Below are 25,891 nucleotides of genomic sequence, written 5' to 3' on the forward strand. Positions count from 1 at the left end.
GTCTTAAGCCAAGTATTTAAGGTGAGAACTTCGTTAGGTGTGGCTCCATATCTCCTTAGGTCCTGTGACTTCGTCTGTTCTGTACCAGTCCCTATCTTTAAAGGAAATGATCTATTGGCATTGTATGTGAATTTCACCAAAGATGTATGTACATCCAGGGTGCATGGTGGGTCATGGTGATCCCTTGCAGGATTGAGAGATTCATGTTCTCTCTTAAGGAGTTTCCATGACTGGCACTAGAAGATCTGATCATTCTAGTTGAGCAGGTGTTTTTGCCATTGGGTCAGATCAGTGCATAGGGCAGATGCACAGTGCACACAAGAGAGAAAAATTGCTGCAAGTTTTGTCTTACTTTAAAATATGAATTTAGTTTATCAGAGCCTCTCTCAGACAGACCCGGAAGCCTTTAACAACTATTATTCGATTTCCTAAAGACAGTTTCGCAGCAGAACCACCTACAGAAACCAAGATGTTTTGTCTTTTGACTCTTACCCAGCTATTAATCTTAGAAAGTATGGTTAGATAGCATCATCAACTCAGTGGACATGAATCTGAGCTAACTAGGAGAGACTGAAAGACAGGGGAGCCTGGCTTGCTGCAGTCCTGAGTTAGAAAAAGAGTAGGAGACTTAGCGACTGATCAACAACAAGGCCATTAATCTTCATCATTGCGTGTGTTGAGCGAAGGTTGTTAAGTTGCAGCACCGGCAGGGTTGGATGCCCAGTAAGATTCGCTTTGCACGGTATCCTTCGTGCGTAGCTTAAGCTGGGTACGAAAACTAGTTCCAACCCCTGCCGCTCCTCCGCCTGAAAGTGTGACCTCACTTTCCCACGCAGGCGCCCTGGGGTCTACGGCGCCTCACCCGTCGGCGGCCTGATAACACAAGTATCGCTCAGCCGTGGCCTGTGGCTCCGACACCCAATGGCCGGCCGCCGTTCCCTCGGGTGGGCGGGGCACACCCTGGAAACCGTCCTGGTTGGCTTGAGGCCGGGCGCGGCGCATGACGTCGCTCGGGCGCGGCGCATGACGTCGCTCTGTCGCGTCGCGCCGCCGTTAAGTGGAAGCGTCCGCTCAGGGCACCTGAAGGAGACTTGGATACACCTGGGCTGCACTCCTCGGCTCGTTGGAGGTTCGCAGCTGCAGCCACTGCCTGCGCTCCATGAGGAAGATGCTCGCCGCCGTCTCTCGCGTGTTGTCGGGCGTCGCCCAAAGCCGGTGAGGCGGCGTGAACGACTCGGGGTGGGCGCGAGGCTGGAGGACGGCAGAGGGCAGGGCGCGTGGGCTCCGTAGGCCGGGCCTCGTGCAGCCGCCGGCCTTTGTTCCGTTTCCACGTCTTGCGCTGTACTCCTGGTCGCGAGAGTAGCGATGGTTCGGCCTCTGGCGCCGACCCGGGGTAGGGGGCGGTTTACAAGGTCCGCGTGGCGGCCAGCCGCGGCTGCCGATGTCGGGCTAATTGAATCGCCCCGGAAGGGCGCGTTCGTTTACTACAGTCAGAAAAGGAGGCACTTGGGCTTCCTCGAGTGTACAGTTGACTGCCTCTTCCCGGCCCACTCATTTACAACTTCGTAACTTTGTTTCTCTTGACCGGGAATCCGGAGACTGAGTGACTCGGTTCAGTCAAAAGTTTCATTTGCTTATCCTGTGACCTTGGGCAAGAGTTTTTTGGTTTTGTCCTTTCTGAAACATGTCGGTGCTCAGTTTCCTTATCTCTGAATGAAACGGGGTTGAGAGTACTTACCCCGTGGGGTGTCTGTGAGGCTTAAACGAGTGACAAGTATGCAGGCCTGTCCCTTTAGCGCTTGTTACATAGTAGTTGCTGTCTGTTACATATTGTTACTGGAGTGCCCAGTTTGGTGTACACCTGTTGATCACCAGTGCTGGTCTCTGGAGGATTCACGCAGGGTTAGTGTCCGCAGAAACACGCCTCCTACCGTTTTGTCTTCCTCAACCTTGAGCTTTTCTTGGCAGTCAGATCAGGAGCCCTTCAAGCGGAACCCAGAGGGAGACGCTCTGTCCCTTACACACCTGCTCTTAGGGTAAAAGTAGCTGAAGGAAACAGCCGTGGTCCTTGGGAGGTTGAGGTTAGAGGTTCTTTGTGGCTCCGGGGTTTAGATATGCCTAGACTAAGCTTGGAGCACTTTGACCTCTAGGCACTGGTGGTAGTGTTACTTGGTATAACTTCAGCCAAGACTTGGAATTCTGGCCCTAGTAACTCTCCCAAGACTTTGTGGCAACTCTGCTTGGCATGGGACGGGAGCTTGAAAAGGTAGAAAGGGTACCCCTCTAGGAATGCTACTGACTGACAGATACAAAGCTTGTAATGGATTAATCCTTAGTAGCATGTAAGTTGAAGGACAGCCAGTTTCCACTGTTCTTTATTTCTCCCTGTACACATGGCATACCCAACATTTATTGAGCTCTTCGTGTGTGCCTTGGCTAGTTAATGTCCATAGCATCTATTTTTAGTTGAATGTAGGTAACAGAAACGTGTTTTCAACATGACAGAGGTATATAATGTTATACATGTATATTTGTATATAAAATAATGCAGACCTAGTCCTGTATTACATTACATTTAAAGGACTACATTAAAGTAAAACTTTGATTGAATCGATGATTTTCTACAGGAAAATTCGTGAGTTTTCAAATTACTGTCACCTCTGTGTCCCTAAGAGCAGAGAGAAGTCATTGTTGAAAATCAGAGCCTCATTCCCTCAACTGTCCGAAGTACTCTTGGTTGGGTTTTTGTTTTCCAGCAATATGTTGGCATGAAAGGCAGATGGCAGTCCATGTTCACCTCAATAAAACTTTGGCCTTTTTAAAAATCATATGATACAACTCAAATCAAACAAATCAGATCTGGCTTACAATGATCTGCTAATGGGATAGAACAAGAATGGAGTATAACTTTATTTAGTCAGAAATTCTAATTGAGAGAAAAGATTATTATGGCAGCATTTGATTACTGTGCAGAGCATTTTTATCTCTTTAAGTAAAAATAATTTTTTAACTTTTTTGTTGAGGATGAGAGACAGTAAGGCGTTATGCTTCTTTGAGCTGCCCTTTTTGGCTGTTTTGCGTGTTGTTGTTGTTGTTGTTGTTGTTGTTGTTGTTTTGGGTTGCCTACCCTTGTGCCATTCAGTATACTAAGGCCCAGAGACAAATATTTTAAGAATTCTCAATTAACCCTGGATTGTGGGTGAGCTGAAATTTTGTTTAATAGCTCCCACTTCCTGCAACAAAGCAAGTCAGCTAACCAGCATTTCTGTAAACAGTAGTAATCATGAAAGGTTCCCACAATGCTCAGTGCATTTTGGGCTCTTGGGTCCAGTGTGCTTTTTCATCTGTCAGGTTTCAGATGTGTTAGCACAGGCTACTTAGAGAGTTCAGAGTGTTTGGTTTAAAATCATCACAGACATTCTGTTTTTAACCTATTCCTTTTAATGCTAAAAAGATCATTGTTAGGTGAAGGAAAAAACACTTAAAACTCCTAGGTCATGGACTAGACACGTTTCTTGTTCCATGAACCGGTGTGGCAGATTCCCAGTATTCTGGGTTTAACACTTAAGTCAGCACATTGGATGTGAGTCCTATGAAGACAGACGACAGCCAGCTTGTTACTCAAGCATAAGTGACTCAAACGCGTTTAAGGAACTTACCGTTTAACAAAATGATTGCGTGAAGTAGTAGTAATTTAATAAACCAAGTAGTAATTTAATTCATTGCCTCCTTTCAGCCAGTCCACCAGAACTTTCAGAAACTGAATGCTTGCACCTGCTACAGAAAGTTGAGTCTTTAAAATGAAAGCAGAGAGTCCAGTGTAACTGAAGTTACTTAAGGTGCTTAAGTACCTGTGATTTCATCTTCGAATGAGGTTGAGTTTTCAGAGTGCTTATTTCAGTGTTGTGCTAATTTCTGCTGTATAGCAAATTGACTTAAGTTATACACATATATACATACTTTTAAAATATTCTTTCCTAGTATGATTTATCCCAGGAGATTGAGTATTGTTCCCTGTGCTATCAAGTAGGATTTTGTTGGTTATCCAGTCTAAATGTCTTAGTTTGCATTTACTAATCTCAGACTTCCCAGTCCATCTATCTCCCTCCCCCCTGACAATCAGATGTCTGTTCTCTGTATCTGAGTTTATTTCTGTTTTGCAGATAGATTCATTTGTGTGATATTTTAGATTGCACATATAAATGCAATCATATGGTGTTTGTCTCTCTTTTTCTGACTTACTTCGCTTACTTCGATCATCTCTGTATAATTATAAGGGATTTGATTTAGGTCATACCTGAATGGTCTAGTGGTTTTCCCTACTTTCTTCAAGTTAAGTCAGAATTTTGCAATAAGGAGTTCATGATCTGAGCCACAGTCAGCTCCTGGTCTTGTTTTCGCTGCCTGTATAGAGCTTCTCCATCTTTGGCTGCAAAGAATGTAATCAGTCTGATTTCGGTATTGACCATCTGGTGATGTCCATGGGTAGAGTCATCTCGTGTTGCTGGAAGAGGTTGTTTGCTATGACCAGCGTGTTCTCTTGGTAAAACTATGTTAGCCTTTACCCTGCTTCATTTTGTACTCCAAAGCCAAAGTTGTCTGTTACTCCAGGTTTCTCTTGACTTCAACTTTTGCATTCCTATGATAAAAAGGACATAATTTTTTTTTTTTTTTTTTTTGGTGTTAGTTCTAGAAAATCTTGTAGGTCTTCATAGGTTTATTCCTTGGAATTTTAGTTTTTAAGAGATACTGTTATTATTATTTATTTTTGCATTCTCTTTCTGATATTTCATTTTTAGTGTAAAGAAATGGAACAGATTTCTGTATGTTAGTCTTGTATCTGCCTACCTTGCTGAATTTGGTTATCACTTAGTTTTTGCATGGAGTCTTTGGAGTTTTCTATATATAGTAGCATGTTATTTGCATATAACGGTCATTTTATCTCTTCCCTTTCAATTTGGATACCTTTTATTTCTTGTTCTTGTTAGATTGCTGTGGCTAGAACTTCCAATACTACATTGAAAAGAAGTGGTGGGAGTGACCATCCTTGTCTTGTTCCAGATTTTAGCAGGAAGGCTTTCAACTTTTCACCATTCAGTGTTAATATTGGCTATTAATAAATAGCTTTTACTATTTTGAAATATGTTCCCTGTATTTCCACTTTGGTAAGAGTTTTTATCATGAATGGATGTTGAATTTTTAAAAAATTGTTTAATTGGTGGAAAATTGCTTTATAGTGTGTTGGCTTCTGCTGTACGACGGCGTGAATCAGTCATATATCTATCCCTTCCCTCCCTCCCCTCCTCCCATCCCACCCCTTTAGGTCATCATAGAGTGCCAGGCTGGGCTCCCCATGTTATTTACAATTTCCCTCTATTTTACACATGGTTATGTATATACTTCAATGCTCCTTTCTGAAATTTGTCCCACCTTCACCTTCCCCCGCTGTGTCCACAAGTCCGTTCTCTACCGGGTTCATCAGTACCATTTTTCTAGATTTCATATATATGGAGTAATATATGATACTTGTTTTTGCTTTCTGACTTATTACTTCACTCTGTATAAGAGGCTCTAGGGGCGGTTTGAATTTTGTTGGATGCTTTTTCTGCACCTATTGACATGATCATGTGGTTTCTGACTTTTACTGATGTGGTGTATTACATTGATTGCATATGTTGAACCATCCTTAATGAACCTGGGATTCACCACTTGTGATGGTGTACGATTTTTTTATGTGTTATTGGATTTGGTTTGCTAATAAATTGAGAATTTTGGTGTCTATATTCATCAGACATACTGGCCTGTAATTTTATTTTTTGATGATATCTTTGTATGATTTTGGTATCAGGGTGATGGTGGCTTCCTAGAATGTGCTTGGAGGTGTTCCCTCCTATTCAGTCTTTTGGAAGAGTTTGAGAAAATTCCCAAGTTTCTCAATTTTTTGTGTATCTGGCAGAAGTTTTATTACATTGAAAAAGGACAGAGAAAGTTTCTGACAGAGACACATAGACATCAGAAGAGGGGACAGAGAGTGCCCCTTCTTGATAGTCTTAGCAAGGCCTTATATATTTTTACCAGACCCACTCCCACAACATACATCTTAAATTAACAAGATTAGAACTAACAATAGAAAGGTCTTACCAGCCCCACCAGGGCTTCCCTGATGGCTCAGAGGTTAAAGCATCTGCCTGCAATGCAGGAGTCCCGGGCTTGATTCCTGGGTCGGGAAGATTCCTCTGGAGAAGAAACTTGCAACCCAGTATTCTTGCCTGGAGAATCCCATGGACGGAGGAGCCTGGTGGGCTACAGTCCACGGGGTCGCAAAGAGTCCGAGAGGACTGCGTGACCTAACTTTCACTTTCACCAGCCGCACTCCCACATAAAATAAGATGAGTAGAAAGTTCCTGTTACAAGGAGAAACATGTTCTTGAGCAAGATGCATTGCTATTATATGAAACATGCCCTTGAGCAAGCCACAGAAGCAAGTAGAAGTATTTGGTTTGTCACTTCCTTAGGTGCAAAACAAGATGAATTTGCTGCACCACCCCCCTCACACACACACACACTTCTTTGCCTCAGAATCTGGGTTGTAGGTGAGGCATTCCGTCTGAGAGCTTTCTCTTGCTGGGTAGAGCAGTGGCTTTTGGGGATGATGAAGTTGAGAGAAAAACAGCACAATGAAACCACTTGAACTTTTTATTTGTACTTCCAGGGTCAGATATTCGAAGCTTACAATACGGCAGCTTTGTGGAAATTGCCTTGTATTTTCACCTGTGAGAATAACCGCTATGGGATGGGAACATCTGTGGAGAGAGCAGCAGCCAGCACTGATTACTACAAGAGAGGCGACTTTATTCCTGGGCTGAGGGTAAGGACACCTGTGGTAGAGCTGGAGCGGCACTCTTGGCCCGATGGCTCACATCAAAGGAAGGGTTCTATTTTCTTAGTGGATGAACAGGTCATAGGAAAAGAAAACTATTTTAGGCACTTGGAGTTACGCTCTCCCCTTTCTATCTTTGAGCTTTTATGAAGTATAGTTGATTTACACTGTGGCGTTGAAATCTTTCCTACTTATTGGCAGGTAGATGGAATGGATATCCTGTGTGTCCGGGAGGCCACAAAATTTGCAGCTGCCTATTGTAGATCTGGAAAGGTAAGATTTTTTTTGGCCTCTAAGCTAGAGATTTCTAATGGCATTTATGTGTCTTAAAGTTGGAAGAAGTGCCTCCTGTGTCCATTGTGGCGATTTAGGGGTAGCTGCTAATTGAGGTGTATAAGATAGAAGCAGGATCTTGAGTCAGTCGGGTCCCTTTATAAATAACATGGTCTTGGTAGCTCACATCCTAGGAAACATTCCATGTTTCCCCCATTTGGGGTAAATCTTTTCTTCCAGTGTTCCCTCAGCATTCTGCCTCTGTCTTTGTTGTGACAATCTATTTTGCCTTTTGGTTCATTATGTGCCTCCACACCACCCGCAACCCCACCTTAATGATAAGCCCCTTGAGTGAAGAGATTAGGGACTCCCACAGTGCCCAGCACAGAACTGTGCTTAGATAATAGGCATTCAGTATAAGTTTGTTTTCTATAGATTAATGTTTAAATTATGTAGTCTTATTGTTTCAGTCCTAAGGATCTTGACCTTTCCAGTTACAGCAGTGGAGGGAGAAGGGAACAGTGAGATGGGCCTAAAAAGAGTCTTACCTGCTATTTGAACTGGTGGGAGGATGTTTTCCCTAAATCACTGTTCCACAGTCCAGAAAGCAGACCCCTAAGATAATAAGTCCCTCTTAAAACTAGGGAGGATGAAAGATGCTGTAAATAGGTATTAGAAATGAGAAGAGATAACTGAATCAGTCAACTTAGAAGAAATTCTTGCCAACTCAGATCTGATCAGAGTAGTTGATGGGGTGTATATTTGAGGCTATGCCCATTGTCTCACCTAACCTCCACTGGGTTCTGTTTTAGGGGCCTATACTGATGGAGCTGCAGACTTACCGTTACCATGGACACAGCATGAGCGATCCTGGAGTGAGGTAGGGTAAAGGAAAAACAGTGTGTGGTGTCCAAAGTAGATGGGCTTAGAGCGGTACTACTTACATGAAAAAGCAAGAGCATTTCAAAATGTACTTTTGAATCCAGACACCAGTTGGCTTCATGCATTGATTTAGTAGTTCAGTCTGAGCCTGAAAACAGTGCTTTAAGTTGGTTCCAATCTAGAAAGCATTCTGGAAACTTCTAGACTATGTATTGTGTACATGTTAACATGAGTACCAATAAAAAAACAATTGTAAGGATGAATTGTTGCCTAAAGCAGGTCTGATGGTAACAGTAGTATACTTGGGAGCATTTACCTTTTGTAGGCATTACCTCAAATGCTCCCAGGGCATATCCCTCCATTTGAAAATGTTCTTCTGGCTGGTATGGTGCAAGACCAAGTAGCAGAAGGGATATTCCACGTGTTGAAATAAATGAGTCAAAAAAAAATAGTGACAAAAGTCCTAACTCCAACATGAAATGCTGCAGTCCTGGAGTGTGGCATAATTAACGAGTAGATTTAGACAAAGTAAGCCGTAAGAAGTCTTTAAGAGTGTAGGCTGAAGGTCTAAGGGAAAATGTTATAAAGAATGAATTTTATGGGAAAAAGTACTTTGTGTAATTCTGCTGTTTAAAAAACAATGGTAGAGCATTTCTTTTAGTATTATTTCAGATAATGTAGGACAAGGATCAACTATACATTCAAGAATTGGAAAACCTCCTCTCCAGGTTTTTGCCAGTCATGCTGCTCTGGGGTCTTTGAAAGGAAAGGCACACTTTTTTCCGGGTTAGCATTCTCCTGCCTCCAAGGTTACAGCTATCACCCCAGAAAACCATCTCCCCTGGCTTCACCCACTTAGAGCCTCCATCACTAACTTCATGCCCTACGTCTAGATTAAAGAAGCAGACAGCACCTGGGCTCCTGTTGTCAGAATGCCAGAGCAGCCCAGAGAATTGCCACTGTAGAGTTTAGACAGAACAGCTCTTACAGAATGTTAGGATGCGTTCTTGTATTTTGAAGTATAATTCTGCCCTTCCTCCGGAGATGTAAGTATTGATGTGGTGCTGTGTTTCAGAGACCATCTGCTCTACTGGAACTGTTCTTACTTGTCACTCTGGTTCCCTCCCCAGTTACCGGACCCGAGAAGAGATTCAGGAAGTTAGAAGTAAGACTGACCCTATCATGCTCCTCAAGGACAGGATGGTGAACAGCAGTCTCTCCAGTGTTGAAGAATTAAAGGTACACTTACTTGAAGGGTTTTCACAGTTGCCTCTCTCAAATTTCGAGCAGTTTTTCTCTACACAAAAAGCTGCCGCTCCTAGGTGAACTAGGTAAGTAAAAGGGAAAATACACACGGTATTCTCACAGGGCATTCCTCAGTCATATTGATGAAGCTTTTACACTCCAATAGCACAGTTCTTTCCTGTAAATGCACTTGAGGTTTTTAAATGTTCCCTCGCCAGGGTGTAGGTTTCTGTCTTTACTTCAGAGTATTTCTTTCTAGATCGTTGTTACTTTTACCATAATAGCACCTTAAGTACACTTCTAGTACTAGTAGAAGAGTCGAACTACTTGGTACCTAAGAGGTGTATCTTCAAACAAATCTCTTGAACTGTAATCTGATTTTTAGGAAATTGATATGGAAGTGAGAAAAGAAATTGAGGATGCTGCTCAGTTCGCTACTGCTGATCCGGAACCACCTTTGGAAGAGCTCGGCTATCACATCTACTGCAACGACCCACCTTTTGAAGTCCGGGGTGCAAACCAGTGGATCAAGTTTAAGTCCATCAGTTAAGGCGAGATACACACACCTTCAGGGGGTTCTTTGGCAGCAAGTGTAAGGAATGCTTTGTGTTCTCAACTTTGTCAAGGAGGAAAACCCATAGAGAGAAGGCGTGTAGATTGGGATAGTGTTTGCATGTGGTTTGTACAGTGTTGCATTAAAAGAGGTGATCACACACATAAGGTTATTTTAGTTCTATAGGCCTAAAATAGGTCATAGTTTGCTTAACCCTCCAAATTATTTCTTTAAAATAGTCCTATTTGACTTAGTTGTATACTAGTTTTAACACATACGTTTAGTTACTAAGGGCTTCCCTTGTGGTTCAGCTGGTGAAGAATCTGCCTGCAATGTAGGAGACCCCGGTTCGATTCCTGGGTCGGGAAGATCCCCTGGAGAAAGGAAAGGCTACCCACTCCAGTATTCTTGGACTTCCCTTGTGGCTCAGCTGGTAAAGAATCCGCCTGCAATGCAGGAGACCTGGGTTCAATCCCTGGGTTGGGAAGATGCCTTGGGGAAAGGAAAGGCTACCCACTCCAGTATTCTGGCCTGGAGAATTCCATGGACTGTATAGTCCATGGGGTCTCAAAGAGTTGGACACGAGTGAGCGACTTTCATTGTAACTCAGTTACTAAGAGGAAAAACGATTCCTTGTATGCCTGTCCAACCCTGCCACCACCTTGTGGGGGGATCAGTGTCCTGTCCCTCGCAGTGGCCAGCAGCTCACTAGTGTACCCTAATGTGCACACACACCCCTGTTAGTGTGCACGTCGGTGCTGAAGCCTGTTCACACTGAACCATCATTTCTCCTTAGTAAAACACGATTATTTATTATAACTTGGCAGGGGTGGAAGGACAATTCCATGTTTAATTATAACTACTTAAGGTAATGTTTGCAAAGAAAATGTTATTCTGTTCTTCAAATGTTCTCAAAAATTGCTTTATTGAGACTAGACAGCTTCCCTGTCCAGTTGCAAAAGAACTTTCAGTTCTCATTTATAAGTGAACCTTGACTCAAACATGGATCAATAAGCCAAAGTCACTGTGAGAGTACTCATTAGATGTTAATATCAGCAAGCACAGACATTTATTTTTTGTTTCAAATTCAAAGTTTATGACTTGAGCCTAACCAACTTCTCTTTTTCACTAAGATAGCAGTAATTTATTTGTAACATGCTTTATGCTCTCATTTTTCCTTTAGTCTAAGAACTGTTAGCACTTCTGCATTGTTGCTTTGCACAAAGTTAAAATGACGCATATTTTTTCCTTCAACTGTTATTGTGATTGTGATTTAATTTTATATATTTTCTCCTCTCTGACTAAACATAAGGATCACTGTACCCAGTAGGTACTTACTGAATGTACAAGGACAAAGTATGTTAGGCATTCCATGAACACCTGGAGGTTTTTTTTTAATGTCTTTTTAAAAAAGTTTACTTATTTACTTGGCTGTGTCAGGCCTTTGTTCCATCATGTGGGATCTTCCGTTGCGGCATGTGGGCTTAGTTGCTCTTTGGCACATGGGAATCTTAGTTCCCCAACCAGGGATCAAACCTGCAATGCCTGCATTGTAAGGCAGATTCTTAACCCCTGGACCCACCAGGAAAGTCCTGTATCTGGAGTTTTATGGTTAACGTATCCCTGCCACTGAATCTTGCTTCCCTTCATTTCCCCATTCCCAATCTGTTTCATTTCTTACACTTTGATGAGCTGGCTAAGAAAGTCAATTTTCAAAAACTTTCACAAGCTGCTTACTCCAGAATAAAAGCAGATTATGTCTTCACCATCTTAATAAGAAGCTACAACGAAACAGTTCCAGGTTTAAATGCAGACTAGATATGGATCAGCTAAGGTCGAGTACATTGCTCTCTGGGTCTCCAAGCCTCCAAGGGTGGGAGGGAAGAGGGACCCCAAAGTGCCAAGTGCTCCTTGCAAGACCCACCCTCCCCTTCCAACACTTACAGCCTCACCATCACCCTCTGCCTTAAAGACTTTGTTGTTGTTGTTGTTGTTTGGTCACTAAGTCATATCTGACTCTTTGCGACCCATGGACTACAGCACACCAGGCCTCCCTGTCCTTCACTAGCTCTTGGAGTGATAGCAAAAAATTGCTTTTATTTGATATTCTATATTTGATGAGTCGTTATTGTCATATGTTTCTTTATTTTTTATTTTTATTATTTTTAAATAAAATGTTTTATTGGAGAAAAATAGAACCACCACGTGCACAGGGAAAAGAGCACAAAAATTCAACTGATACAGAACTGAAAGTCACAACTACCCAATGTTGTTTGCGGTTAGTTTTCAATTTCTTAAATGGCTTCCCTCAATTTTTTAAGTAGTCTTGTCAATTTTTTTCAGCTGAAATACCATCAAGTTTACAAAAAATTAAGAGCCTCAGCAAAGGGACCAGCTTTTAAGATAACAAAGGTGACACTAAGAGTCTCCTAATAGGACCAATTCTACCGACAAATTCCTGAGGCACATAACTACTGAGTCTGGTAGAACAGTAGCTCAGAGACCATCAGGGATTAGTTAGAACACTGACCCAGATGGTCCAGTATGCAGAGAGGGTAAACAAAAAAGCTGCATTTCCCTGTCAGATGAGTTCGTGTAAGAAAACCAAGGAGGTGCTAAGAAAATACAGGCAATGGCTGCTCAAAATAATTCAGAAGGCATTCTAAATACCACATATTATTAGACAACAGTGTGTAAAGTGATGCAATTAGAAAACAGGCAACTTAAAAGAAATATGGTCACAGGTCTTTGAGAACTCAAGAAAACAGTCAACAGCAAACACAAGACCTGAAAGTCTTCTCAGCTGAGGGGTGAAAGTGAAAGTGAAGTCACTCAGTCGTATCCGACTCTTTGCAACCCCGTGGACTGTAGCCCACCAGGCTCCTCCGTCCATGGGATTCTCCAGGCAAGAATACTGGAGTGGGTTGCCATTTCCTTCTCCAGATACATTTCTTTAATTCTTTAAACATGTTGTTGTTGTTCAGTTGCTCAGTTGTGTCTGACTCTTTGCGACCCCATGGACTGCAGCATGCCAGGCTTCCCTGTCCATCACCAACTCCCTTTTGCTTTGGCTCCATCTCTTCATTCTCTCTGGAGTTATTTCTCCACTATTACCCAGTAGCATATTGGGCATCTACCAACCTGGGGAGTTCATCTTTCAGTTTCCTACCCTTTCACCTTTTCATACTATGGAAAGACCACAGCAGGGCTTATATCCTCATGCCCTCTCTCTGTTTTGGGTTGAATCGTGTCCCCCTGAAATTTCATGTGTTGAAGTTCTGACCCCTGGTATATCAAATGTGACCATATTTGGAAATAAGGTCTTTAAAGAGACAGTTAGGTTAAAATAATGCCTTTAGGGCAGGCCTCTACCCCAGTAAGGCTCCTGTCTTTATAAAAAGAGGCAGAGACACCAGAGGAGCCATCATGTGAAGAGGCAGCAAGAGTGGCCATCCACAAGCCACGGAGAGGCCTCAGGAGAAACCAACTCTGCCAGCGCCTTGAGCTTGGACTTCCAGACTCCAGAACTGTGAGAAAATATATTTCTGTTGTTTAAGCCACCCACTCTGTCGTACCTTGTTATGGCAGCCCTAGCAAAATAATACACTCTCCATGTCTTGTGTCTGAAGCCAAGAATCCCGAGTCACCTCTCTTTACTCCAGTTCTCAAACTCACATGGCTTCTAACCCAGTGTTTTCAAACCACATACTGGAACCCAGTAATGGGCTGTGAAGTCAATTTATTGACTTTCAAACAGGATACTAAAAATTAAATAGAAGAAAACAGTGTGGAGATTTCTTAAAAAACTGGAAATAGAACTGCCATATGACCCAGCAATACCGCTTCTGGGCATACACACTGAGGAATCCAGATCTGAAAGAGACATGTGCACCCCAATGTTCATCGCAGCACTGTTTATAATAGCCAGGATATGGAAGCAACCTAGATGTCCATCATCAGACAAATGGATAAGGAAGCTGTGGTACATATACACCATGGAATATTACTCAGCCATTAAAAAGAATTCATTTGAATGAGTTCTAATGAGATGGATGAAACTGGAGCCCATTATACAGAGTGAGGTGAGCCAGAAAGATAAAGAACATTACAGTATACTAACACATATATACGGAATTTAGAAAGATGGTAACAATGGCCCTATATGCAGGGCAGAAGAAGAGACGCAGAAGTACAGAACAGACTTTTGAACTCTCTGGGAGAAGGGGAGGGTGGGATGTTTCGAAAGAACAGCATGTATATTATCTGTGGTGAAACAGACCACCAGCCCAGGTGGGAGGCATGAGTCAAGTACTCGGGCCTGTTGGGCTGGGAAGACCCAGAGGAATCGGGTGGAGAGGGAGGTGGGATGGGAGACCGGGATGGGGAATTCGTGTAACTCTATGGCTGATTCACATCAATGTATGACAAAACCCACTGAAAAATAAAAAAATAAAAAATAAAAGAAAAAATAAATAAAAAATAGATGTAATGTTCTTTTTTGACCCCAAGTGTATTTCTGAGAATGAATCTGATGCTTCCCAAGGGGCAAAGTAGGATTATGAATCAGATCCCTGAAATGTTTGCATGTTGTTGGACCCAGAAACTTCACCTCAAGAAATTTGGTCCTTAAAAATAATAACAATAATTTGGAAGAGGTGATAGTTAGAGTATACTCAATCATTGTTTATAATTGTAAAAACAGAAAACCAGATAGTTGGGCAACAATGAGAGATCAGTGGAATAAGTTACAGCTACAGTGGAATATTAGGAGTTAAAAATCAGGTTGTTAAAATTAGAAATGAAAATGGAGAGATCACAACAGACAACACTGAAATACAAAGGATCATAAGAGACTACTACCAGCAGCTCTATGCCAATAAAATGGACAACTTGGAAGAAATGGACAAACTCTTAGAAAAGTATAACTTTCCAAAACTGAACCAGAAAGAAATAGAAGATCTTAACAGACCCATCACAAGCAAGGAAATCGAAACTGTAATCATAAATCTTCCAGCAAACAAAAGCCCAGGACCAGATGGCTTCACAGCTGAATTCTACCAAAAATTTAGAGAAGAGCTAACACCTATCTTACTCAAACTCTTCCAGAAAGTTGCAGAAGAAGGTAAACTTCCAAACTCATTCTATGAGGCCACCGTCACCCTAATTTCAAAACCAGACAAAGATGCCACAAGAAAAGAAAACTACAGGCCAATATCACTGATGAACATAGATGCACAATTCCTTAACAAAGTTAAAGCAAAGAGAATCCAACAACATATTAAAAAAATCATACACCATGACCAAGTGGGCTTTATTCAGGAATGCAAGGATTCTTTAATATCCACAAATCAATGTAATACACCACATTAACAAAGTGAAAAATAAAAGCCATACGATTATCTCAATAGATGCAGAGAAAGCCTTTGACAAAATTCAACACCCATTATGATTAAAACGCTCCAGAAAGCAGGAATAGAAGGAACATACCTCAACATAATAAAAGCTGTATATGACAAACACACAGCAAGCATTACCCTCAATAGTGAAAAATTGAAAGCATTTCCCCTGAAATCAGGAACAAGACAAGGGTGCCCAGTCTCACCACTACTATTCAACATAGTGTTGGAAGTTTTGGCCACAGCAATCAGAGCAGAAAAAGAGGTAAATGCAATCCAGATAGGAAAAGAAGAAGTGAAACTCTCGCTGTTTGCAGATGACATGATCCTCTACATAGAAAACCCTAAAGACTCTTCCAGAAAATTACTAGAGCTAATCAGCGAAGATAGTAAAGTTGCAGGATATAAAATTAACACACAGAAATCCCTTGCATTCCTATACACTAACAATGAGAAAACAGAAAGAGAAATTAAGGAAACAATACCATTCACCATTGCAACAAAAAGAATAAAATACTTAGGCGTATGTCTACCTAAAGAAACAAAAGACCTATCCATAGAAAACTATAAAACACTGATGAAAGAAATCAAAGGGGACACAAACAGATGGAGAAATATACTGTGCTCAAGGACTGGAAGAATCAATATTGTCAAAATGGCTATACTACCCAACCAATCTATAGATTCAATGCAATCCCCATCAAGCTACCAACGGTATTTTTCACAGAGCTAGAACAAATAATGTCACAATTTGTATGGAAACACAAAAAACCTCGAATAGCCAAAGTAATCATGAGAAAGAAGAATGGAACTGGAGGAATCAACCTGCCTGACTTCAGACTCTACTACAAAGCCACAGTCATCGAGACACTATGGTACTGGCACAAAGACAGAAATATAAATCAATGGAACAGAATAGAAAGCCCAGAGATAAATCCACGAACCTATGGACACCTTATCTTTGACCAAGGAGGCAGGGATATACAATGGAAAAAAGACAACCTCTTTAACAAGTGGTGCTGGGAAAACTGGTCAACCACTTGTAAAAGAATGAAACTAGAACACCTTCTAACACCATACACAAAAATAAACTCAAAATGGATTAAAGATCTAAATGTAAGACCAGAAACTATAAAACTCCTAGAGGAGAACATAGGCAAAACACTCTCCGAGATAAATCACAGCAGGATCCTCTATGACCCACCTCCCAGAATATTGGAAATAAGAGCAAAAAGAAACAAATGGGACCTAATGAAACTTAAAAGCTTTTGCACAACAAAGGAAACTATAAGCAAGGTGAAAAGACAGCCCTCAGATTGGGAGAAAATAATAGCAAACGAAGGAACAGACAAAGGTTTAATATAAAAAATATACAAGCAACTCCTGCAGCTCAATTCCAGAAAAAATAAATGACCCAATCAAAAAATGGGCCAAAGAACTAAACAGACATGTCTCCAAAGAAGACATACAGATGGCTAACAAACACATGAAAAGATGCTCAATATCACTCATTATCAGAGAAATGCAAATCAAAACCACAATGAGGTAACATTACATGCCATTCAGGATGGCTGCTATCCAAAAGTCTACAAACAATAAATGCTGGAGAGGGTGTGGAGAAAAGGGAACCCTCTTACACTGTTGGTGGGAATGCAAACTGTTACAGCCGCTATGGAGAACAGTGTGGAGATTTCTTAAAAAACTGGAAATAGAGCTGCCGTATGACCCAGCAATCCCACTTCTTGGCATAGACACCAAGGAAATCAGAATTGAAAAGGGGCATGTGCACCCCAATGTTCATCGCAGCACTGTTTATAATAGCCAGGATATGGAAGCAACCTAGATGTCCATCATCAGACAAATGGATAAGGAAGCTGTGGTACATATACACCATGGAAAATTACTCAGCCATTAAAAAGAATTCATTTGAATCAGTTCTAATGAGATGGGTGAAACTGGAGCCCATCATACAGAGTGAAGTAAGCCAGAAAGATAAAGACCAATACAGCATACTAACGCATATATATGGAATTTAGAAAGATGGTAACGATAACCCTATATGCAAAACAGAAAAAGAGAAACAGATGTACAGAACAGACTTTTGGACTCTGTGGGAGAAGGTGAGGGTGGGCTGTTTAGAGAGAACAGCATTGAAGCATGTATATTATCTATAGTGAAACAGATCACCAGCCCAGGCTGGATGCATGAGACAAGTGCTCGGGGATGGTGCACTGGGAAGACCCAGAAAAATCGGGTGGAGAGGGAGGTGGGAGGGGGGATCGGGATGGGGAATACATGTAAATCCATGGCTGATTCATGTCAATGATTGGCAAAAACCGCTACAATATTGTAAAGTAATTAGCCTCCAACTAATAAAAATAAATGGGAAAAAAAAAGAAACATTTATTCAGTACCTAACTTGGAGCTTTCCCTCTGTTATTTACTTAAATTTTATATTTAATTTTTTTGTTGAAGTGCAGTTGATTTACAATGTTGTGCCAATCTCTGTTTTATAACAAAGTCACTCAGTTCTATACATATAGGCATTCTTTTCTATATTCTTTTCCATTATGGCTTATCACAGGGTCCATATTGAATATAGTTCTCTGTGCTATACAGTAGGACTTTGTTGTTTCTTTTTTATTTATTAGGACTCATAGTAGGCCATAAGATGACCTCAACACATAGGTAATCAATTAATTTTTTAGCTTAGCCTCTGGATAAACCAGCATTAAATGACATGAATATGTCTTCAAGCCAGAGTCTACTGTCTGAGCCGCCAGGGAAGCCTCATATAAATACAAACATACATACATACATACACACATACATATATACATATATATATATATACACACACATACATACATACATACATATACATACACACACACACACACACACACACATATTAACACATGCTCATGAGTCTTAACGACTGGACGACCAGGGAATTCTCTAGCTGCTACTTTCTTTTTTTTTAGTTCTATTTTTTCCACTTTTTTTTCAAAAATTAAACTTTATTTTGTATTGGACTATAGCCAGTTCACAAGGTTGTGAGTTTCAGGTGGACAGCAAAGGGTAGTTGCTATTTTCAATGAATGATGGAAAAGACAGAAACAGGAACATATGTTAAAAGAAGAAAGCTTAAAGTTGTAAGAGACATTGTTTCTAGGAAATTCTTTGTGTTTGCTCAAGTCATCTAAGCTTGTTTATCTCAGTCATTTCAAGCAGGTTTCTAATGAGCCATTGACCAGCACTCCTAAAAAGCCAATCAAAGAGCACGTCCTGCAATCAATGACTCATTAAACAAACATTCACTGAGCACCTACCATGTACCAGGTTGTGTGTTAGATACTGGGGCTACAGAGATGTGGTGTCACAGCCTGCTTTGAAGTATGGTTTAAGTGGGAGAAGGTCAACAGGCAAGAGTTCAAAGGTCTGTCAAGGGGATTCTTGGAAGACCTCTCAGAAGGGCCAGGAGCATGCCAGTTTGCAGCTGGGGTGTTTGAAAGTACCCAATAGATAACTCTCGCCAACCTGAAGTGTGAATAACTTAACAAAGATAAAACAAAGAAGTTGGCAGGTAGAGAGGAAAATGTTAACTTCACCCTTGATAGAGCTGATACTGGAGAATGTAGTGGCCCAATTGGTAAAGAATCTGCCTGCAATGCAGGAGACCTGGGTTCGATCCCCGGGTTGGGAAGATCCCTGGGAGAAGGAAATGGCAACCCACTCCAGTGCTCTTGCCTGGAGCATTTCATGGATAGACGAGGACAGGCTTCAGTCCATGGAATTGCAAAGAGTCAGGACACAGCTGTGCGACTTTCATTTTTTTTCACTTTCGTATTCCAACAAGGGAGCTTCCCAATCAGAATTAGACTGATCCACCCACCCAGCAACCAGGGACAGAGCCTGCCCCTGGAGCACTGGAAGGCAACGGTTGCTCACTGGGGCAGCTTGTACTCAGAAAGTTAGGGTTTAGACAATACATGCCCACATATTGTCTGCATGGTGTAAACGGTGTGGTGTAAATGTGTAAACGTGTATAAATGAACTTTAATCCTTAAAGTTAATCCTTAGATTAATTAATCCTTAGATTAATCCTTAGAGGTGGTTAGTTAGCATTTGAACCCACATTCCAGAGAAGTTTAAGCACTACAAATGTCATTGTCTAAATCCATACCCAGAGGATGTTAATAAGTATGTTAGAGATAGTTCATCATTGCCAAAATGACTGGTATTTGATATGTTTGTGTGTATATATATATATATATATATATTGCAAGCTACAAAGATTATACTGGCCTAACGGTCCTCACAGAAGTAAGGGAGCTCTCTGGGGTCTCTTCTATGAGAGAGTCATTCATGAAGGCTTCACCCTAATGACCTAATCACCTCCCAAAGGTCCCACTTCTTACTACCGTCACCTTGGGAATAGGTTTCAATACACAAATTTTGAGGGGGACATAGTAGGGACAGAGGATTGTAGGGTCATCTCTAATTTCAACAGGTGAGTACAATTCACAGAGAAGCATTCAATCTATAAATATTTGTTGGGCCATTAATATATAAATAGCAAATATATAGTAGTAACACTAGGTGGTAGATGGTATTTCCAAAGATAACCACCACCATTTTCCAAGGGTAAAATTCTTTTCTGTATGCTATGTATATAGTGCCCAGAAACCAGGGGCCCTGAAATATGTTTCTTATGTGCAGTAGATGATTAACTTCTGCATACACATTGCCTTTGAGAAGGGAATGGCAACCCACTCCAAGATTCTTGTCTGGAGAATCCCATAAGCACAATGCCTGGCATGTGGTCGTTTCTCAGTAAATACCTACTGAATAAATGGATAAATCTAGAAGAAGCATAATACCCCTCTGTGTTAGCTAGCCATTGCTGCATAGCAAATTGCCCCAAACGTTAGCATCTTAAAACAATGATCATTTCTTATCTCAGTTTCTGTGAGTGAAAAGTCAGAAAGCAGCCTGGCTGGGTGGTTCTGGCTCAAGCTCTCTCACAAGGTTGCAGTCGAGGTGTCAGCTAAGACTACAGTCATTCAAAGCTTGATGAGGCAAGAAGACCCCCTTCCAAAAATACTCACGAGGTTGTTGGCCAGAGTTGCCAGTTCTCTTGTCATGTTGGCTTCCTCATCGGGCTGCTCACACAGGGCAGCCGGCCTGCTCCGGAGCAGATGATGATGATGCAAAAGAAAGGCCACATTGCCCTTTATGACCAAGTCTCCACTCACCATCACTTGGGCCTTATTCTGTTCATTGGAACCAAGGCACTAAGTTCAGCCACCACTTCAGGGAAAAGGATTACAAAATATCAGAGGATCACTGGGGACCATCGTGGAGGGCTACCTACCACACCTTGTGAATTGTTAACTGACTGCAAACAGCAGCTTCCAAATGCTCAGACAGGTGTGTTCTTTGCTGTGAAAGTGGTTATAGATTGCTTATCAACCTCTCTCTCCTAGTTTGGCAAACACAGTAACACTACTACCTCTTTGCTTTTCAAATGCAAAGGGCACTTCAGCAGGTAAATGGACAGTGATAACAACTACTTTTGCACTGCAAAGATTCCAGGTTGGTTCAGACTAATTGCTTTGAGCAAGTTTTGGTCCCCATCTTTATTTAAATTAAAAAAAAATTTTTTTGGCTGCACAGGATCTGGAATCTTAGTTCCCCGGCCAGGGATTGAACCCACATCCCCTGTGCTGGAAGCACAGAGTCTTAACCACTGGACTGCCAGGGAAGTCCTATCTTTGAAGCACAAGATTGTTGTTTGCCTAGAATGGAAGTTCAGTTTGTATTTCTCAAGCCCATCTTCACCAATTCAGCAAAGCTACGTACCAGTTTGAGCATTAAAAAGAAAAACTACTAATTCTGATAGTCCATTTTATTTAAACTCTTTGCCTAAGATGACCTGTAAAAACAAGCAAAGTATTAGGTTGCTGCAAACGTAATTGCAGTTTCAGACCACGAATTTTAAATCATTATAACTAGACTCAAACACATCTTTATGAATCAAAATAGGAACCATTACAATCAACACATTTTTGCCAACGAGAAATAAGTTTGTTTATTTCTCAAGCATACAAATCTGTGCTTTGCGAAAACAGAAATCTAGACCAATGGAACAAGACAGAAGGCAAGAATATACAGTGGGGCAAAGACAACCTCTTCAATAAGTGGTTCTGGGAAAACTGGACAGCCCCATGTAAAAGAAAGAAATTAGAACACTTCTTAACACCATATACAAAGATAAACTCAAAATGTATTAAAGATCTAAGTGTAAGACCAGAGAATATAAAACTCATAGAGGAACACATAGGCAGAACACTCAATATCATAAATCAAAGCAAAATCCTCTATGATCCACCTCCTAGAGTAATGGAAATAAAAAGAAAAGTAAACAAGTGGGACCTGATAAACTGAAAAGCTTTTGCACAGCAAAGAAATCTATAAAAAAGGTGAAAAGACAACACTCAGGACGGGAGAAAATAATGGCAATTAAAACAACTGACAAAGGATTAATTTCCAGTATATACAAGCATCTCATACAACTCAATACCAGAAAAACAGCCCAATGAAAAAGGGGGAAAAAACCTAAACAGACATTTCTCCAAAGAAGACATACAGATGGCTAGAAAAGACATGAAAAGATGCTCAAAACGCTCATTATTAGAGATAGGCAAATCAAAACTACAATGAAGTATCACATCACACCAGTCAAAATGGCCCTCGTCAAAAAGTCTACAAACAGGAGAGGGTGTGGATAAACACTTGCACTGTTGGTGGGAATGTAAATTCATACAGTCACTATGGAAGATGGTATGGAGATTCCTTTAAAAATTAGAAATAAAACCACCCTAAAACCCAACAATCCCACTCGTAGGCATATACCCTGAGGAAACCAAAGTTGAAAAAGACACAGGTACCCCAATGTTCGCTGCAGCACTATTTACAAGAGCTAGGACATGGAAGCAACATAGATGTCCATCAACAGATGAGTGGATGAAGACGTGGTGGTACATATAAACAAGGGAATATTACTCAACCATAAAAAAGACCTCATGTGAGTCAGTTCCAATGAGGTGGATGAACCTAGAGCCTATTATACAGAGTGAAGAAAGTCAGAAAGAGAAAGAGAAATATCATATACTGACACATATATATGGAATCTAGAAAGATGGTACCAAAAATTTATCTCCAGGGCTGCAATGGAGAAAGAGACACAGAGAACAGACTTATGGACATGGGGAGAAGCCAGGAGAGGGTGAGATGAATGGAGAGAGTAACATGGAATCTTACATTACCATATGCAAAATAGATAGCCAAGGCAAATTTGCTGTATATCTCAGGGATCTCAAACAGGGTCTCTGTACCAACCTAGAGGGGTGGGATGGGGAGGGAGATGAGAGGGAGGTTCAAGAGGGAGGGGACATATGTATACTTAAGGCTGATTCATGTGGAGGTTTGACAGAAAACAACAAAATTCTGTAAAGCAATTATCCTTCAATTAAAAAAGAAATTTTAAAAATGAATGATTTTTAAAAAATCCGTGCTTCAGGATTTGATTAAATTCTTGGAAATCATTTTCTGCCTCCTGCTGGTTGTGGAAGCATCTCCCCCACAAAAAGTTGTCAAGATGCCTGAAGAAGTGGTGGGCGGTTGGCAAGAGGTCAGGTGAATATGGCGGATGAAGCAAAACTTTTGCACCAACATAGTATCACTATTATCAGGATTTCTGATGGAACGTGACTGGTGTTTGCCAAAGAACAAAACTTGGTTTTGCTTCAGGGAAGGGGGAAAAGTTGTTTTTTTCTCTTGGGTCTAAAAGACACACACTTTCTCACACACACAAAAATCAAAGTAAGGAAAATTAAATGCTTTTTATTAATGAACTTGCCACACAGAAATTTTGGGTGAGTTAGTCAGAGGCAAAAGTGGCCTCAGGTGAATATTTTCTAGTGGGTAAACATACATGGCCATTTGGTGGAATAGAGATAGGGGCTTTTTGTCTATTTTTAGCCCATTACATCTGCAGCCTCAGCCAGTGCCTGCACAACTGTGTTCAGTGGAAAGTCTCTTTGTGCCGAATCCAAAGCTTCAGAAGAAGCAATTAAATGTTCCTGAGCAGTAAACATGGAAAAGTGGAAAAGCAACTTTCTTCTTACAGATCATTTGAATAAAACTTGGTGTCAAAGATGACTGAAGAGAAACTTTCCCGATGATGCTGTGGGTGTGAACATTTTCATAGAGATTTTCCCTAAAACCAGTTTTGCACAATAGCTGCCAAACCTGGCCCAGATATTTCACATCAGTCTTCTGAGATGGTATCTTCACTGAGGTCAGCAGAAACTCTAGCTGAATGTTCTTAAATCCTGTACCTCCAAGACCAAATGCAACTTAGGCCTTAGGAATTTTGTAGCACCTTGGCCAGTTCTGTGTGGCTGGTAAGCTTAGCTGCCAAAAAAATGCTTTTAAATCATTTGTATGTAACAACTAGATTAAAATTTGTCCTTTGAGGTCTGCTTCCAGTTGGCATTTTGGATATCACTTAAATTGACTCTCTGCTTTTGTGCTCATATACTGGGCCATGTGGCCATGGGGCCTATTAAGCTTTTTTTAAAAAAAACAAATTTCATTTTAGTATTGTTAAAACAGTAATAATAAAAAATGAGACTACAAGTATGCAGTGCCAAGTTAATCCAAATAGCAATTCTGATTTAGAATTGATAATGTGTAAGATCCTAATGGTAACTAGCTATTATAAACATATGTTCCATGTCAAGATAAGCTCTCAGCTACAGAAGTCTAAAAATCCTAATACTCCATCTCCTAAGGTATCAGCAAAGAGGAAAGGGATTTTTAATCTGAGAGCAGAGTAGCAACTGAGTTGCTTGTTACCAGGGGAGGAATTTGAGTCGTCACAGCAGGAAGGTTAGAGAAGGACAGCGTGTTACACAGGGTTCTATGGCTTCAGAGAACACTAACTAGTCTAAACTGTATTTTTCAAACTTTTTTCCCCCAGTCCTAAAATTCACCCAGGAGAAAGAGGCTGGTTTAACTGCAAGGAAGAGAAACTTGATCAGCCTGGAGGGCTGCTCCTAGTCGGAGACGTCGAATGGCATCGTGCTGATGACCTCCCCATTCTCATCGAGCATGCTGGTGTAGGCCCAGCGGCGGTTGCGGCGGCACGTGGGCCCGCACTTGGTGGAGTTACACTTGGGGCACGGGTAGAAGCAACCCGGGCAATCTTCATCGAGGCAATCACACAGGTCAGCCTGATTGACGAGGAGCCTGCCCTTTCCATCATACTTCTTGGCTTCGCGCTTTGGAGGAGAAACCTCACTCTTCTTTGACATTGGCTCATTCTTCTGCTGCTGCCTTATTCCAGGATTAAAGTTGGCGATCTGAGGCCCGGGGTTTCGAAATGTCAACCATTTTAACTGCCGGTCCAGCTGTTTCATTTTCTTCTCCTCCATCTCACTGGCTCTCTCAGGAGAACGTTGACGTGCAGGTCTCTCTCGCACGGAACTGCTTTTTTCTGCTTGTTCACTCATTTCTGCTCACCTGGGGACACAAACAAAGTCAGCAACCATTTGTGGTGGCTCATTCAACCATGAGGACGCTGGATCTGGTAAACGTCTTTCCAGAATGGGCCTGTTAAGTTTTCACTTCAAACCTGGATTAAGTGGATAGGAGCAAGTTTCTCAGCACCAACAAATCTTTGGACAAAAGTGCTTTTACCAGATAGTTTTTCCTCCTTTACTTCACCATCTCTTTTTTCTATCACATGTTTAAATAACCATTCATGTTTGCAGAGACTAGTACTTCTCAAATATTAATGTGCATATGAATCATGAAACTTCTTGTTAAAAACTAGATTATGATTCAGTTAGGACTGGGGTGGGGCCAGAGAGTCTATCTTTCTAATGTATGCCCAGATTGTACTGATACTGCTAATTCCAAACCTACTTTGAGTCTCAAGGGCCTAGACCTAAACCAATAGCGATCAGGGGCAAAAATTGCTTTGCTTTAACAGAAATCCAGTTATTCTTCTTAGGTGAGTGGCCCTAGGATAAAAAAACAACAGTTCTTTATGTAAAGATTCTCTTTCTCTCTGCAATGCTCCCCCCCCCAACACCCCCACACAAGGCAAACTCTTGAGTTTTCCTCCAGCTAAATTGGTTTGAACAAAGAAAACACAGTTTGGACCACTTCAGATCAATAAACATATTCCCTGTTTCTAATGACTGTAGTAAGTAATGGAAATCGGATGGTCATTTTAGCAATTGCCTTTTCTCTTTAAAACGTCAGCACATTAGCTGTGGTTTATTTCGTTTGAAGTGACCTCCACTTCTCAGGAAACACTCTACAAGCTACTTTAAGGTAATTAATCATATTGAATTAGTGATTGGTTTTTAAAAGGCTTTCTAAAGTCAGTACACTCTCAAGGACTCTCAGTGTCATTTCACCTCTCTCCATGTCTCATTGTCTCCATGGGTTTGTCTCGTCCCTCACCACTCCCCTCCATCTCTCTGTTTCTCTCCTAATGGGCCCACGTCCTACAGACTCCACAAACTTCCCAAACTACGAATAATTTAGAGTAGAGAGGCAGAGGACGCCCATTTCTTTAAGGAT

General features: G+C 41.3%; 1 protein-coding gene and 1 pseudogene across 1 annotated transcript; one reads left to right on the plus strand and one right to left on the minus strand.

The window, feature by feature from the left end:
• Positions 1 to 1,023: 1,023 nt before the first annotated feature.
• Positions 1,024 to 14,168, plus strand: LOC136154343 (pyruvate dehydrogenase E1 component subunit alpha, somatic form, mitochondrial-like). Its single transcript, XM_065916656.1, has 6 exons — positions 1,024 to 1,215; positions 6,713 to 6,868; positions 7,082 to 7,153; positions 7,966 to 8,033; positions 9,166 to 9,274; positions 9,666 to 14,168. Exons 1-6 carry the CDS (start codon positions 1,024 to 1,026, stop codon positions 9,828 to 9,830), a joined length of 762 nt encoding a protein of 253 aa, XP_065772728.1. The 3' UTR covers positions 9,831 to 14,168.
• A 10,186-nt stretch (positions 14,169 to 24,354) lies between these two features.
• On the minus strand, positions 24,355 to 24,810 carry LOC136153695 (ARL14 effector protein-like pseudogene; annotated as a pseudogene).
• Positions 24,811 to 25,891: the final 1,081 nt, after the last annotated feature.

This window comes from Muntiacus reevesi, chromosome X (genome assembly GCF_963930625.1).
Source record: "Muntiacus reevesi chromosome X, mMunRee1.1, whole genome shotgun sequence".
NCBI classification, from domain to species: domain Eukaryota; kingdom Metazoa; phylum Chordata; class Mammalia; order Artiodactyla; family Cervidae; genus Muntiacus; species Muntiacus reevesi.